Source organism: Melanerpes formicivorus, unplaced genomic scaffold (assembly GCF_026170545.1).
Source record: "Melanerpes formicivorus ecotype bairdi unplaced genomic scaffold, bMelFor1.0.p_v2 SCAF_6, whole genome shotgun sequence".
NCBI lineage: Eukaryota > Metazoa > Chordata > Aves > Piciformes > Picidae > Melanerpes > Melanerpes formicivorus.
Genome location: NW_027142358.1, coordinates 17,691,408 through 17,708,119, shown reverse-complemented (window position 1 = coordinate 17,708,119; position 16,712 = coordinate 17,691,408). Strand labels below are relative to the sequence as shown.

Below are 16,712 nucleotides of genomic sequence, written 5' to 3'. Positions count from 1 at the left end.
ATACAGACTGAGGAAAACTTAGCAGGAATTCTTCCATGATCCCATCCCACGTCCACAGTAAGTAACATCATTTCTCTGAAGCAGCTAATGACAGCAGCAACAATCTGCTTGTCAAAACAACTGACTTTTGCCTCTCAGAAGCAACCCAGGTGATGAATGAGGAAGTATGGATAGAACTGACATGAAGAGAGCTGGATACAGCTTGTTTCTAAAAAAACCTCTCAAATATCCTTCTATGGGTTGTTATTACATTAGATTTTCTCGTTCCCTTGTTGCAGCTGTTAAAATGAGAATTTGAAAAGGCAAACACAAGTGTTTACTCAAAGATCAATTCACCTGCTGTGTCGCCACTCCACCTGCCCCTGCCACCTCACCACCTGGTCCAGCTGTACAGCTGAGATGATTCATCTCTGCATGAGTACATTTTTAAATGATGTATTTTCAGGGGTTTGTTTCTGCAAAAGGAGAAGGAAGGATAAAGACTCCAATACCACATCTCTTACTTTGCATCTCTCTTTCACCTTTTCTGAAGCAGCAAAACACAGTGGTGTTTTGGGCTTCTGAATGTCAGGCTAATGTGCAACTCACGCCCTCATAATGAAAGGCCTTATAATTGAAGGGCATCTGCATCATCCTCCCCCGAGTAACAATTTACTGAATCAGCTAAAGGGAAAGAGCTTTCAGAATTTGCTGCAAAATTTCCTATCTGTGCTTGAACGCAGTTGATGGATTTCCAGAAGCAAGAGTAGAGTGATCTGCTTTGAATTAGCTGTTATCTTTTACATCCCTCCATGTTTCCTGTCATCACAAAAGAAGATGAGTTACACTTTAACTTACTGTAGAATAATCTCCAACTACCAGCAAAGGAGTAGTTAATGCTATTGGCAAGGATGATTTAGGAGACAATTTCAAAGCTCAGTTAACTATAAAACCAGAAGTCATAGTATAACAGTCTCATTCATTCTGCATACCAAGCATGAGGGAAGGCAGGGCTTAACAGCACAACTGCTGGGAGATGAGACAGAATGATGAGAAACAGTAGTTTCTCACTTTTTCACTTGACAAATGTATTCAGCTTTGATGACAGGAATAGGTACTTATCAACTGTTGCTAAAATATTATATGTAAAGTATGACATCAGTGCCCAGAACTGTTCTGGAACAGATCTAACAGGCCTTAGTCTATGAAGAGAAAATCCTTACCTTATAGATCAAACAAATTAGTCCTTACTATACAGATTTCCTATTTAAACAAACTAAGTAACCTGACAGCTGCAGAAAGACCAGACAAACCTTCAGTAGTTAGGAAAAGGCTGTATTCTGAATTTGTTTTTAAACATGCTTTCAGGCCATAAGAACAGCAGCAAACAAATGCCCTCAAGTCATTTGACAGTCAGAAGTTTTTGTTGGCGTTGACTTTTTCTTTGTCATGCTTCCACCATTAAACTGACTTTTCTTCCACACAAAACCAATCTCCCTACCCCACAGGAAAACAGTTCATGTAGCATATTTATTTTCTAGTACACTCATTTTCTGGCAAATCTGCAACCTCCCACTTCATATATTACCATACAATATCTTGTTACTTAAAAACAACCATAGATATTGAAAACAGAGAGCCATTGCAAAATTTCTGCATCTTACTCCACTGTCTTTGAAAGGGCTTGAAGACCCTGTCAAATATTCATCCAATTCTGGCAACAATCATTCTGCCATGCTACAGGCCCTTTGTTTCCCATAATAATTCAAATGAGAGGCTTGTTTATCTAAACAGCTTTACTACAATGATCAGCAATGAGACATTTGCCAATGACCACATTTCAAGAACTTTTTAAGCCTTCAGTGTTAATACCCCATTGAGATAAATGGGGCAATCCCTCCCCTTTATAGCTGTTACTCCAAATTAATTTGCAAACTTTGGTTGTTGTCACCAAATTGACTTTCGTTATTTGATGTTGAAAAAAGTTACTGCACTACATGGTATTGAAAATGCTCTCAACATGCGCTCCAGAATCATTAAAAGAATAAAAACCTGCTATTAATAATAGTGGCAATTTCATTCTTGTTTTAATTGTTTTAGAGTCTACAGGTTACCTAAAATCTAGGGTGAAAAAAACCTAAACAATCTTCATTAACCAATGCTAGAAAGGACTATGACCCCATTAAAGACATAAACAAATAATTATATGAAAATATTGCTCACTCTGCTTTTGACACAACTTTCTGCATTGATGGCTTCCTGATTTCCCCCACATTTAGGTCAGTTTCTCTCCTAAAGTAGATCTGACATTAGAAAGAGAAAAGAAACACACATTTTAACACCAACGTTGCTGAGGTTTCCCCAAGCATGTTAGATAGGCATAAATGATGGAATATAGTATCCAAATTAGCGTGGTTGGGGCTTTTTATTGTTGTTTGGTTGTGTAGGGGCTTTTTGGTTATTGTTTACTTACTTTTAATTTCTTCTCTCACTGACAATTTTTTTTTAAGCTTATTTTGAGCAGGGCTACCTTCTGGAGATCTGGTCAACAGCAGCTATTTATGAAATTCCAACTAAAAAAAGTTACAGGCAGGTATTTGCATAAAAAACTTCAATATTGTCAACAGCTCAGCCAATATACTCCATGATACATGCATCTGCATCTATTATCTAATGATACCTACGGGCAGTCATAATTAAAGTTGCTAAAAGGAAAAATTAGGTGTTCCGCAGATCCTCCAAGTCAACTCCATGACAATAATGGTCCTTACTATCTTTTTAATTAATGAAAAAAGAGGTAAAGCTCAAGGTTTTTATTCTATTGTGAGACTGATGGTACTCACAAGCTATTCAAAAGCTACATAGTGGGGGATGGAAAATTCAAACAAAAAATTCCTCCCAGACAAAATCATATCTAAAAACATCACAGATGTTGTCACAGTGTCTGCACTCTTTATCAGGACATTTGGAAAGGTAATCATATAGCCCAATGAAATTTCATGTTCAATGGCAGTTCCATGCATTTGTAGGTTTCTGTCGAAATGCCAGAAGAAGTGACAAGGTAACAAACAATTCTGCTTTAAGTCAAGACTAGCTGGGATTGAATTCAGTCCTCAGAAAGGAGGAAGAATAGTCTCCCCTCTTCATAGTGATTTCTCCCTCCGTCTTGCATTCAGAATGGGATACAACCTATCATTATGCCATGCTGGCAGGCACAGGGTAAACAGAAGTCTCAGAATGGGAAATAGGGTGACATTACAGGATTGCACCACACTCCCCACAGTTTTATTTTGTAAAATATTTTATCAGTTCCTTCCAGGAGACCATTATTGACAACCTACAGCAGTTAAGTTAAGTAGCTCATGCCCCAAACCACATTTTACATCAAACACATTTAAACATAAACGCTCAATTTGAAATTGTTATAGAATTACAATCAATGCATTACTGCACTGAAAGACACTAACTGAGAAACAGAACCAACAATGAAAAAGTACAAGCTGCAGCTCTTCAAATACTACAATTTGGCAAAGCAATGCATAGGTAAAAAGGGAATATTAGAGGAGATTTCTCAACAGCAGGTCAGATAAGTGGTCCTGGCAATTGCTGTTTAGGATACAGGGTAGAAAACGCTGACAGTAGAGTTATAATCCCAGTGCTGATTTTTTCCATGGTCTTTCTGCAATCATTAAATTTTCATTTAATAAGAACTGTCTACCAAACTGTAAACCAGTTTAACTGTAAGAAAATAGGTTCTCAAATCCTGTGTCTAACTGAACAAATATTATCACTCTAATGCATTTCCCTTCCTGTCTGAAGAAAACAGCACTTTCTCTGTTGTTCTGGGTGACAAGGTTAGGCCATATGTACACAGACTTTTTCAAGCCCCTAATTGGAACTGCTCGGTGTCAATGTGAGGTCCCCCAACTCACTGCCTGGGTTTTGAGTACACTGACTATGGGTATTAGAATTTGATTTTTAAAAAGACAAAGACTACCACATATCAAATATATCCCTGGGGATATTCTGGAAGCCAGAAACTCCAGAAGCTTGTCTTGACATCAGAGGCATCTAGGTCCTGTCTATTCAGCTGTTGATGATTAACAATATAAATATTTTTATATCCGCTCTCAAATTGCACTGATCACCAACTCAAGTTACCATCATCTCTTAAAGAGCCTCAATCGATCAAACAAAGAATTAACTTCCACAGTCAAATGAAAGCTACATTTGTCCCATTTCTTACACCCTAAGCACAAAACTGTAAGATGAAATCAAAAGTTTTGAATAGAGGTCATTTAACCCACCCAAGGTAGGACCGATTATAAATAAGCAACATCATTGTATTGCTGCCCCACTTGCTCTTAAGATATTCCTAGTGACATAAATCCCACAGTGATTGCAGACAACAGATTCCTGTAGCTCCCTATTACCAAAACGCTTCCTGACTATTATTTGCTATGACATTAGCCCCATGTGTTTTGCCTCCACCATTACATTTTCACCTTTATGCCCATCTTTATAATCCTTCTGCGTAAATTAAAAAATTTGAACTCTCTGCTTTCTCAGTTGTCTTCTCTTTGTAATAAATATTGCCAATCATTACTATTTTTCTTCAAAAACAGCTTTTCCTAATTTTTTTCTGAGATTATCCTTTGTATTTCAAGAATTATGAAGACCAAAATGAACCATTCAAAACTGGATATTGCCAGGCATGACCACCAAATAGGCAGCTGGGCCAGACAGACGTTTAGTGTGATTCCATTTCTTATCACCACCACCAAGGCTTAACAGGAAAAAAAATACAAAATAGTAAAATATTCTCTTGTCAGAGGGATGTTTTTAGCAACAGAATATTTTACAAAATAAGTAGAAGACCTTGTTACCAGTTTCTTTACTACTCTGACGCATGTAACTCCTATATTCAAACTCAATTGAGTTTGTGATTGCCAACCTTACTTAAATAGTATGCTGCCTTCCCCTTATGGTCTCCTGGAAGTTGAGTTGTAGACAAAAATTCTGAAAGGCTAAAGTAGAGACTTGAATAGATTCTTCTAATTTGCTTTCTAATTTGCAGGCACTTAGGACATCTATGCCATGATGCCAAGATGTCCTGTGGAGAGACAAAGGACAGGATGTTTCTGATAAAGTGCCACCACCTAACTGCATGGTGCCAGAAGGCAAGGCTTTAATAAATTATTGGGAAAATTATAAAAAAAATAAACAAACTCAGTGTCTGTGGCAGCTAGATTTAAAAAGTTATCAAACAAAAAAAAAAAACAACAAGAACTGAGAGGTGGAGGATGTAAAAAAAACAAAAACCAAACCTAAACAGTAAAACCTTGGGCTTTCTAGTCTGTCTTTCTTTCTTTAGGCACTTGCTGCCCAGAAAAATTTGGTCCAATTTTCATTTCAAATTTTATTGGACTAAAATCTAAGAAACAGTTGAAGACCCTTTCTCCAACAATAACAGGTGTACTTAAATGCCTCTAATATTATAAGAAGAAGAGTAATATTTTTTTAAATGCTTCTCTTTTTACAGAGATTTTATGGCAATTCTACTGCCCTCTTAAGATGATCCTGCTTGCTGTTGAATTTACAGGACTAATTTTTAACTGTTTGTGTTTTTTTTTCCACTGGTTCGGTTTTATTTATTTGGGGGGTTTGTTTCTTTTCCAAACACAAAAGAATCTGGAAAAAATATGTTAGAGACTCTCTCACTACCCCAAAGGTGCTCAGCAAAGCAATTTAGGACAAATCTTCTAACTTCACAATGGCAAAAGGATATCAAAGCTATAAAACTGTATCAAATACTTTCTCATTCAGAGCACGGCAGCAATGCTGAATCGAAATGTGCAATAAAATTTTTATTACAGCCATATTGTTCCTCCCTCATTACTTTAAAACTTATACATTAAAACCCAAAATTTAAACACTCCCATTACTGTTTTTGTTTCATAATTGGGCCTGGGATGAGCTATTGTACAGCAGTCATCTTCCTCTGCTCTTTATTTCAATGATATCCACAAGATCAACTAAAGAAATCTGCACTCATAATTGCTCAAATGCAGTTAACAGGCGATCATAATTTCTTTATGTTTCTTTCTGTGTTTCTTTCCAAATACACTATGACAATCAAAATGCAAATGGGGTACCTAGTACATAACTCAGAGTTTAGAAGCAGCCCAAACATCCAAGGTAGATGAGTGTTGGAAACCACTGCCAAATGTTTACAGTTCAAGGAAACAACAGACCTGCAGAAAGGTTTAAGGGCAGACCTTACCCAGTCTAACTCAGGGAAGGTTGACAGACTATCAAGAAAGCTACTCAGTAATACTATCCAGTTAAACAAACAAACAAATAAATGTACATACACACAATGCTTTCACTGCAAAGAACCTCAAACGTGGTTTAGTCACACTTAAAAAGTAACCAGAAGCAGATTTTACAAGGACAGGCTGATGGACCTGAGCTTGTTCAGCCTGGAGAACTCTGGGGAGACCTAACAGTAGCCTTCCACTACCTGAAGGGGGTCTACATGAAGGCTGGAAAGGGAGTGTTTACAAAGGCCTGTAATGATAGGATGAGGAGCAATGGTTTGAAATTAGAGAAGAGTAGATTTAGGTTGGACAATAGAAGGAAGTTCTTTACCATGAGGGTAGTGGAACACTGGAACAGGTTGCCTAGGAAGGCAGTTGAGGCCCCATCCTTGGATGTATGCAAGGTCAGGCTCAATGGGGCTCTTGGCAATCTGATCTAATGGAGGACATCCCTGCTTATTGCAGGGGTGTTGGACTAAATGACCTCTGGAGGCCCCTTCCAATGCAAAGCATTCTATGACTGTATGAAAAGGCAGGACAAAGATACCCAAACTAGCTCTAAACACACTAGCCTAGATCCTGTAAATCAAGGCAACGTGGAGCTCAGCGCAAGGTAATCTCACCTATGCTCCTGCATAAACCATGCTGCATCTGACGTAGCCAGATAGAATAGAATAAACCAGGTTGGAAGAGACCTTCAAGATCATCACGTCCAACCTATCACCCAACATCACCTAATCAACTAACCCACGTAACCAAGCACCCTGTCAAGTCTCCTCCTGAACACCTCCAGTGACGGCGACTCCACCACCTCCCCGGGCAGTCCATTCCAATGGACAATCACTCTCTCTGTGTAAAACCTCCTCCTGACCTCCAGCCTGAACTTCCCCTGGCGCAGCCTGAGACTGTGTCCTCTTGTTCTGGTGCTGGCTGCCTGGGAGAAGAGACCAACCTCTGCCTGTTTACAACCCCCCTTCAGGTAGTTGTAGAGAGATATTTGCAAGCAGTAAAAGATGTTTGAGATCTTACGCTTAAAACCTGCATTTTGGAGCCATGACAATTGTTAGTCTAGGTACACGCCAGGAATGGGGAAAGTTACACCAAAGGGTACCACAGACAAATTTGGAACCTGAATGTGTTGCCACAATTTTAACTTTGGGAACTTCTATGCAATTCTTTACAGGGCTTTGATTCAGCAGTCCCAGTCTAAAATGCTTTTCTGATATTGGATAAACTTAAGCACATGCTTAAGTACTTAGGAGATGCTCTGTTAAAGTGCTTTACAAAATTATATTCTTCCTAAAACAGGTTCCAAAGCAGTGTTTTGTTGTTAATAGTGTACACTGAACACTTTCTCCAAAGGTTTTGTCAGAACTTTCCACAGTGTAATATCACATGGCAATATCAAAACAGCCAATGCCCTCTACACAAATCCATTTTTGTTCCCTTACTCTCAATTCTCTCAATTCTCCCACTTAAAATTTTAATACTTCCTCCCATCCCCCCACTACCCCACCACCACCCCCCACCCCCCCAAAAATAAACTTCCTCTTTTCACTACTATAATCAAAACATAAAGCCTTTTCCTCACAAGAATTTTTGTGTCCTCTCCTTTCCCCTCCCTGTTATCTAGATTTCATGAACTCTCTTGTCTTACAGTTTTGCCGACCATGCAGCAATGTCAATATAATTTAGAAAGATTTTCCTGTCAGTTGTTAGTGTCTGTTTTTATTCTTTCTGTATGAAAGCCTGACTGCAGTCCTAAATGCACACATCCTCTCCTACTTTGAGATGACTGTCATAAATGCACATATTACTCATTATGTAGTGGATATTCCCATGAAAACAGACATAATTCATTAAATAATAAAATAAACAAAACAACAACAACCACCACCCCTACACAATCCACCAGCTGCTTAAAGCTATAGGTTACAGTTATGGGCTAAATTTCAGTAAGCCATAGCTGTTCTTTATGTTCCATTTTACTTGTGTTAATCCAAATTCTTTGTCTCCTCTGTTCATTCTGCGCAAATCAGCAAGAACACTGATATTCCTCCCAAACACAGAGCAGCAACAGAAAGAGGGTCTTTCAACCTGATAGGTAATTTTGGAGGAACACAATGGCAGGGGAAGCAGAAGATAACCCAAAGAATCAAATCCATTCTCACCAACATTCTGTAAAACATTCACATTTCTTACATTGTCATTTCTCTTTGCACAGAAATACTTTTACACAGTAGAATATGGAAGGCCACCAATGAAGTCAAAAAACTGCAGAAGCCAATCAGTGTATAAGTATTCTCTCAAGGGAGCTGTTCTGAAACATCCTTGTTAGGAATCAATCTGAAAGTCTTTGCTCTTGACATAGGAATGGTGTGGTAAAGAACTACTCAAAACCACACATCTATTCTTCACAAAACCAGAGAAACTTCTCTGTCTTTAAGACACTAAGAGATTTAAGTCTCATCTCCAAGGCACTGGACTGCTGGATGCCTGCTCTAATTCAGTAGCAAAACAAGACTTCAAGGATCTTCAGGAATACGTAAAATTCTGGTCTGCTGATGGCAATATGTGTTTTGCCATTTCACAGATGAAAAGAACAGATAATGGAATTGCCCATATTGGAAAACTTTGTGTCTCTGAATCAGGAAAAAAACCCTAGATTTAATTTTATTATCCAAGATTGAAATTCGTCTCACTTAGAAGTAAGCCATAATGTACACTAAAAAAGCACCCATTACAGCAACACAAGCAACTTTGTTTTATCAGTTAAATATAACGTTTAATTAGTTTTCCAAATGCATAGACTGAAAAGCCATTAGACAGTCATTAGGAGTAATATATCCATTTTCGTTTTACAATCACCTGATTGAGTTAGCCAAATTCCTAAAGCAACTCAAACAACTTTTTTGGCACTATTATCCCAGTGAAATTTCCAAATTTTTTTTCAACTGCAATCACTGAAATTTTCCCTTAAGCTCTGAAGTGCTGATGATCGTCTTCATTTTGACAGATTTATAGAGCAGTTTTTTCAGGCAAAAATGCACCTGGTATATTTATGGCCCCATTTCAAGATGTAGAAATCCACAACTATTCAGCAATTTTTATGAAACAATCTTTAAGGAAACTCCTTTTGTGTTCTCCATATGTGGAGGGAAAAAAGACAAAACACCTGAAGAATAAGATGGCTTTAGATATGTCATAAAAAACCCACCTTAATTTCCCAAAGGAGCAAAATTCATCTAGCCATTCACACGTTTACCTTTTTACTAGCAAGAACTTCTTAATAACCTTATTAGTGAGCAACACATCTACACAAAAACTTGTCAAAAGGCATATGATCTTGCCATAACACTGTGGAAGTGGTCAATATACAGAAGACTAGATTCCATTGTAAAAATAAAGTCTCTGAACAGGTTTTATTCTACAGCTACCTACAGCTTCTTTCATGATGTTTTTTATGGATGCATCAATACTCCAGACATTCTATAAAGTTTTGCAGTTTATTTTCCCCATTTTGTGTCAGCTCCAGTATGGACTTATGTGACAGGCAACCAACAATGCACACAACGTGCAAAGAAAGAACGTAATTGATGGTGGTGTTTTACAGAAAACTAAGAGGAAGTGTGAGACAATGAGCAAAATCTAGCACAGCTGTTACCTGAATTTGAATCCTGATCTAACCCAACTAACGTGCAAACCTCAAATCTACCCTTCTCCTATAGTAATTGCTTTATTTATGCTTGCAATGTTTCAGCTGTTTGCTTTCCAAAATGTAACAGAGAATGTACCAAAAAAAAAGAAGAAAGAAAAACCCACAAAAACAAAACAACCAAAACCATCTGGAAAATAAATAATTCCAAAGTCTCTTTTGAATAATTTGGTGATTTTTTAAGATCTGCTTCTGCCAAACTACAGCAGAAAGTAAGAGCGAAGAACAGCTTCCACCATGAACATGCCTCAATTCTGAAAGACCATACTCCTAACATACACCTTGTTCTGGTAGGGGATCACCATCTGTGTTACAAGTTTTGGAATATTACTAATACACTTACACCCAGTAAGAAGTGTTGGGTGATTTGTTACATTTCAAAACCAAGAGACAATTCCAGTCAATCACAAGCTGGCACTACATTCAGTTCTGCCAGAAAGCTGAAGGATGCCAAGGTAAGAATAAAGCAAACCCTCTCCTCACTGCAGATGGACTCTTTACACAAGAAGGCTCTCTAGAAAATGCGGAGCTCCTACAACATGGATTTTTCCATATTTTGTGTTTGTTAGTTTGCATTATGGGGGAGATACCAGCCCAGGACAATCCTTATTTACTGTTAGTAGCTCTCTTTTAAATATTCAGTACACATAACACACTACAGTTGCCAAATGAGTACTGAGGGGAGAGCTACTATTTGGTTTCCCTCAAATCAGTTACCTCAGTTCAAATCCTAAAAAGACTGGAACGAATCATTACCCGCCTAAGCAGTGGTGCCAAGAATGCAAGTGCAGCAACAAGCTAAAAAGTCTTTTCCCTCTTCCCAGGGCCCAAAGTAGGGGACAGAGTAAGAAGCAGAGATTAGCAAAACATGTGTTTTCTCATCAGTCATGTCTGCCATTTCAGAAAAAAAAAAAAATTAGAAGACTATAGTAGGATGTACCGACAGAAAACTTAATGTGAGCATGCTACCGAACGTGCACCTTGTATTCAGATGCTGAACCAATGCTGGGACACAAACTGTTTATACTAATACTAACAGAAATCTTGTCTGTTAATCAAAGCCTCACAAATGAGGTTTTTTAGCATTGAAATGATAGCTTTTTGTAACCTTCAGATTAATTTCCTTTATACTGTCTTTATGATAGTAATGAAACCTATGAATGAAGCCAAAGACCAGGACTCTAGCAGAACTAATCAAGCTAATGTTGCATATTGCCCTGACACATACTCCGAGAAGGAGGCAGATAGGCAAATACAAGCATCTGAGGGACAAATGCTACAGAAAAACAAGTAGTAAAGATAATTAAATATAACATAAATATGGATACTATTAAAATGAGTTGTTAAATTTTTATTACTTTTTTGTGAAACAGAAAATGCTGCAAGTTGTGAACTTCAACACAAAATTCTGTTTGTGAAGGAACTGAAAGGTGATGGACCCAAGAATATGAATTGTGTGAGGAGAGACACTATGCTTAGAGAGCCACAGAGAGCCCAGGCACCTTCCCCTAGAAATTAGCAGGAGTGCTGGGATAAACTCTGCAATCAGTCCTGTGAGTGAAACAGCAGTTTCATGGTCCATGCCAGCAGAAGCAGATGACCAGAGTGACGGGAAATGCTGCCACCACCAGCAGGCCATGAGGTACCTGGGGAAGAGCCAGTACCTAAGATGCTGAGAAACTTAAATCAGGAAAGAACCACAGTGTCATAATTAATACTGTTTCTTGAAGGAAAAAAAAAAAAAAAGAGCAGCAAGGTTTGAAATTTCCTCACAGAACTCTTAGATGCTCTCCAAAGAAGAGTGATAAGACCTAATAAAGTGCCTCTCACTCTTCTCCCCATATTCCCTTTGCCCTTGCCCTACAGCCAGGGCTTTAATCTAAAAAAAATAGAATTAAAATTGCACATTGTCTGACCAGATCATTGCCAAAAATGACAGGCATACAAACAAATTCATGTCAATCTTTAGCCTCATCCCTGACTCAAGTGAACAGTCTGTGTTCCATTGATCTGATTGCACTGTTTTTATCTAAAAATATCAGTGCACAGGCAGCTTTTTCTTTTTTTTTTTTTTTGTAGAATCACATAGGTGTTCTAGTGCTAGGGAAAACATTCACTGTCTATCACAAAATGCAAATATTACACAGACTATCTCAACTTTGGGGAGAAGAATGTCAACATTTACACAGTTTCTGCAGTCTGTCCTTGATCTGGATACATGCATTGAACCAAGGCTCACTGTAAATTGTAGCCAAAGGAAAACATCAACAGGAACACTAGCAGCATGAAAATACACTGCAAGAATCAATCCCATATTGCACTTAAATGAGTATCAGAACTAATACATTCATCAGTACTTTCATATTACAGTCAATAAAATCAAGCCTATATAATCTGTATTCAAGAGCACATCTGTTGAAGTAGCATTTCTATTGCTGCCATGTAGAAGTAGTTTTCCCTTCTAATTTTACACAATACACATAGCATAGTGCCTGCAAACATCATTTTATTCACTGAAAATAGATTATCTCTTAAAAAGTATTCCCTTTAATAACAAAAATTACTTTCCAGACAAGACAATCCCTCCAAGTCTTTCCCACAGGCACTCCTTTCTACACTTAACTGAACAAGATCCTTCTTTTATATCAATGAGCTTTTAGATATGAATCAAAACTCCAGTGCCAAACAATGAAGTGCAGTGTGCAACTAGACACCCGGAGACCCTACAACTGACAAGATGTAAACTTTTGAAACATACACATGCACACTCTATAGAATCATAGAATGGTCTGGATTGGAAAACACCTCCAAAGGTCATCTAGTCCAACCCCCTCCACAGAAAGCAGGGGCATCCTCAACTACCTATCTTTCATCTTCACTATATCTAGGCTGCTGCACATTAGTACCAGCGCCTGCAGGAGACCCACAGACTCACACATTGCTTATGATGCAAAAGCAGCAAGGCTGCAGACTTTCTGCTTCAGAACAAATGGTCCAGTGTGCTTCTTGAAGCCTAACAATATAAAAGAACCATATATAATCCTTTTACCTAACAGCATGCTCAGCAGATTGATTAATCTATCTTGCTTAGTAAAATGCAATCTTGTTCCAAGTTAGAGAAAAACTCTGGGTTTGTTGTGAGCACGTCTTAAGAACCACTACAGTGTTAAGCTTTCCAAAATCCCCGTTAAATAAACCAATGATGTACCAACAGGAGTTGGGTGCAAGGGTATCACTGCATGTTAAGTGCACATTAAGAGTGGGAATACTCTATTTCTGAGGTGAGAGCAATCAATTCCTTCACAACACCTGGCAAGAGCATTATATGGTTACCACTGAAGAATCTGTCTTTTCCCTACCATGTAGCCCACTGAAGTTTTACTGTGCTGCTCCTCCTCCTGACAAAGGACTGCAGCATCACATAAAAAGTTGCTCTGCTTCTAAACTGGAACTCTCTGAACGCAAGTATTCTGCTAATACCGCCAAGACGTATCAATTAATTTTACCCCTCTTGTCAACTCGGCTTTTATTACATAAATAGGAATTGGTGTCACACATCTAAACAACATGAAACAGTGCTTCTGCAGCAAGAGACACCCATACAACATTGCTAATACGCTAGACTTCCTGAAATAACTATGAATAAAATTACCCTGAAGCATGATGCTGCGTGTATACAACTTTTCCCTCCATACTTTTAGAAAAACGAGAATCAACTATTAAATTCCCCAGTCAAAACTGAGAGCATAAACAAAATTAATATTTGCAATTATAAGCGTGAGTAGTATAAACGTAGTCTACTTGGCAGTCTGTCCTACTCACAAATTAACTTCTGTAATATCTCCTCCAAGCTATTGACAGATCCAAGAGTTAACAATTTATGGCCACATTTAATAGCAGAAAATATTTCAAACTAATTCTCAGCTACTTATGTCCAATATTTAAAAGGTTTAGATATCTATCTTGAGTGGGAAGTGCACACAGAGACAACTCTTTCCATCTGTGATTGGCAGAGTGAAGTAGATGTAAATTTACACTTCTAAAGATAAAATCAAATGACTGTCCAATTGATAGGGAAATGATCAAGAAGAAAAAAAAACAAAACAAACCACCCACATGAGTAAGCATATGGAGTTCCAAGCACCAGCTACTTGAGTACATACAATATTCTGGGACATGACAGCATGGAAAGGAGCAAGTTCATCTGTCCAGCTTAATCGGAAATCACTGAAAATCATTTTCAACCAAATGCATGTGACTCATTTTGGCTAATGAAAACATACCCCTCAAACTGAGGAACTTAAGTAAATTATATTTCTCCTAATTCTGCCACAAACATTAAAGAAAGTGGATTTGCCAAAGATAAAAGTAAAGTAGGCATGATAGATCATCCATTAGCAGCACAAGCATAGCTAATTCTTCCTGACAGTGACATTACTTGGGATACAAGTCTTTCTTTTTTTCTTTTTTCTTAAAATAAGTGTTAAGACATAGTAGACATAGTAAATCCCACATATTTTATTCCCAGACATTCTAGGTCTGTGTACCAGTGAATTTTTTTATGAAGGCTGGGCCTTAACAGTAACATACCAGAAAGAGAAAGAGTAAGAACAACTTAACGTATTTTAGTATGGTAAACAAAAAATAAGTAAATAAGAGAGATTTTATAATCTCCACAATTCAGAGTAGCTTAAGATAGTGTGAACTAATACAATTCATTTGAAACAATAACGAGAAGGAACAAGTTGCACATTTTATGGCTAATCATAAGTACATAATAAATACTGCACTTAACTCTCCTTAACACCAACCAGTGAACTACTGGGATGGTTTGGGTTTGAGGGATTTTTTCCATAAATACATTTTTGCTGTTCGAGTTTATACTGCATTCTCTAGTAAACAGCAATTTCTATTTATTTATGTAAACAACAGATATGCATTGGCAAACAAAGACATACGGAAGAAAGAGACATAATGGATTTACTATTTGCTTTAGAGACTTGACATCTGCAGATAGCACCATCTAAGTTACAAGACAGTAACTTTTCATATTTCGGTCATTTTGGTTTATGAATCCAAACCTCACTTAGTTTGATGATGTAAAAAGCTCTAGGAGAGAGATAACAGAAAAGGAATAAGGTTATAGAAACTTAAAATAGGAGTATGATTGAGTATTCTTCCCTTTCACATTATAAATTCAAAAGAACAAGGAAATTCACATCTGTTCTGACTTAGAACTTAAAAAGCAAAGAAAAAGTATTGGGATTATTTATATCTTGTTCGTATTTTGGGAAAGATTTTTGGAGCCAGACCAAACCACCCTGCTCACCTAAGTCCCGTAAACTTCCCGCAGTACTTACCCCCGCAGAGGAGGAGCCCTCCCGCAGTCCACCCCGCCGAAGGCATCTTCCCCAAAGCCCGGTTTCCTGCCGACCCGCCTCGGCCGCGGGCGCTCTGCGCAACTCCGGGCAAGATGCGGGCCGGTCCCCGCGGGTCTCAGTCGGGCCGACCCATAGCCCAGGAAGGGGCAGCCAGCCGCGACACGATGCGCCAAGCTAGGCAGGAACGGGACGGACCGCACCGGGATGCCACCTCGGGATGCTTCTCCGCCGGCTCCTCCTGCCGGTCCTCCTGGGTCCCTCTTCGCTGCTACTAGCCACGAAAAACCGCCCTCGTTCTCTCAGCAGTGCTAGTACCTCTCGGGCTCTGCGGGAAGAAGCTGAAGTCACAGGCGAAGCTCCGCTTCACCGCGTCTGCCGCCAAACCCCCACTACTGCCCGAGCGGCGGCACCGCCCGGCTGGGACCAGCCCCCCGCCCCTCCTCCGCACCGGTCCGCGCTGCCCGGGCAGCTCGGGGCCGCCCTCAGCCGCCCCGCATTTGCCGCCCCGCCCGTCGGGCAGCCCCTGCTCCGCCCCGCCCGCTGAGCCTCCGCGGAGGGGACGCGTCCGCGGCTCCGCCCTGAGCATCCTCGCGGGCAAGGTGAGGGGGGCTCAGAGCGGCAGCGCAGAGCCACCCTCTTCAGCGTCCCGATGCAGCGGCCCTCGGCCTTCACGGGGAAGGTAGTGGAGCGGTAGCGAGAGGAGGCTGGGGAGGCAAGGAAGCTACACGAGACGCGCAAACACACCAGGTGCGAGACAAAGCAGGGACAGGCGCTGCGGCACCAGGATGTATCCAAGTGGCCGCCTTCCCCCGGCCCCAAACACATTAAACGTGTTGAATAATTAATCCTTGGGAGAGGAGACAGTTTTTGCTTGATGGTAGGAGGATGCTCTAAGAGATGAGTTCTACCTGGCAGCCAACCAAAGTAACCAGGAACGCGAGCATCCCGCTTAGCGTCGAAACGCCACTTTTAAACCGCAAGCGGGAAGAAAGGGAAAAGGGAAGAAAAACAACCTAAACCAAACCAAAACAAAAGAAAAAACAACCAAAAAACCCCAGACACGACAACCCACCCCACAAACACGAAACCAACACGCACGTTCCCTGAACCTAACCAAACCGAAGACATGTTTTTACAACAGGTCGGGGGCGCTGAAAACAGCGGTCCCAAAAAGCCGCCGCTGACAAGCACCGCCCGGAGCTCTGGGCGCGCCGCTGCTGTCCCCGCCTCGCCATCGTCCTGGGCTGCGGCAACTGTACCGAATCCCGCTAGGGAGCCCCGGGACAGGGCGGGCACAGCACCGCAGCCACCGCTCCC

The 16,712-nt window shown here is 39.9% G+C and overlaps 1 protein-coding gene across 2 annotated transcripts in view; it reads right to left on the bottom strand.

The window, feature by feature from the left end:
* RET (ret proto-oncogene) overlaps positions 1–15,796 on the bottom strand; it is an 85,785-nt gene extending 69,989 nt beyond the window's left edge. For both annotated transcript variants that reach the window (XM_068139942.1, XM_068139943.1), the window contains exon 1: positions 15,375–15,796. In XM_068139942.1, coding sequence (XP_067996043.1) covers positions 15,375–15,420 — 46 coding nt within the window. In that variant the 5' untranslated portion in view covers positions 15,421–15,796. The remainder of the gene's footprint in view (positions 1–15,374) is intronic.
* Positions 15,797–16,712: the final 916 nt, after the last annotated feature.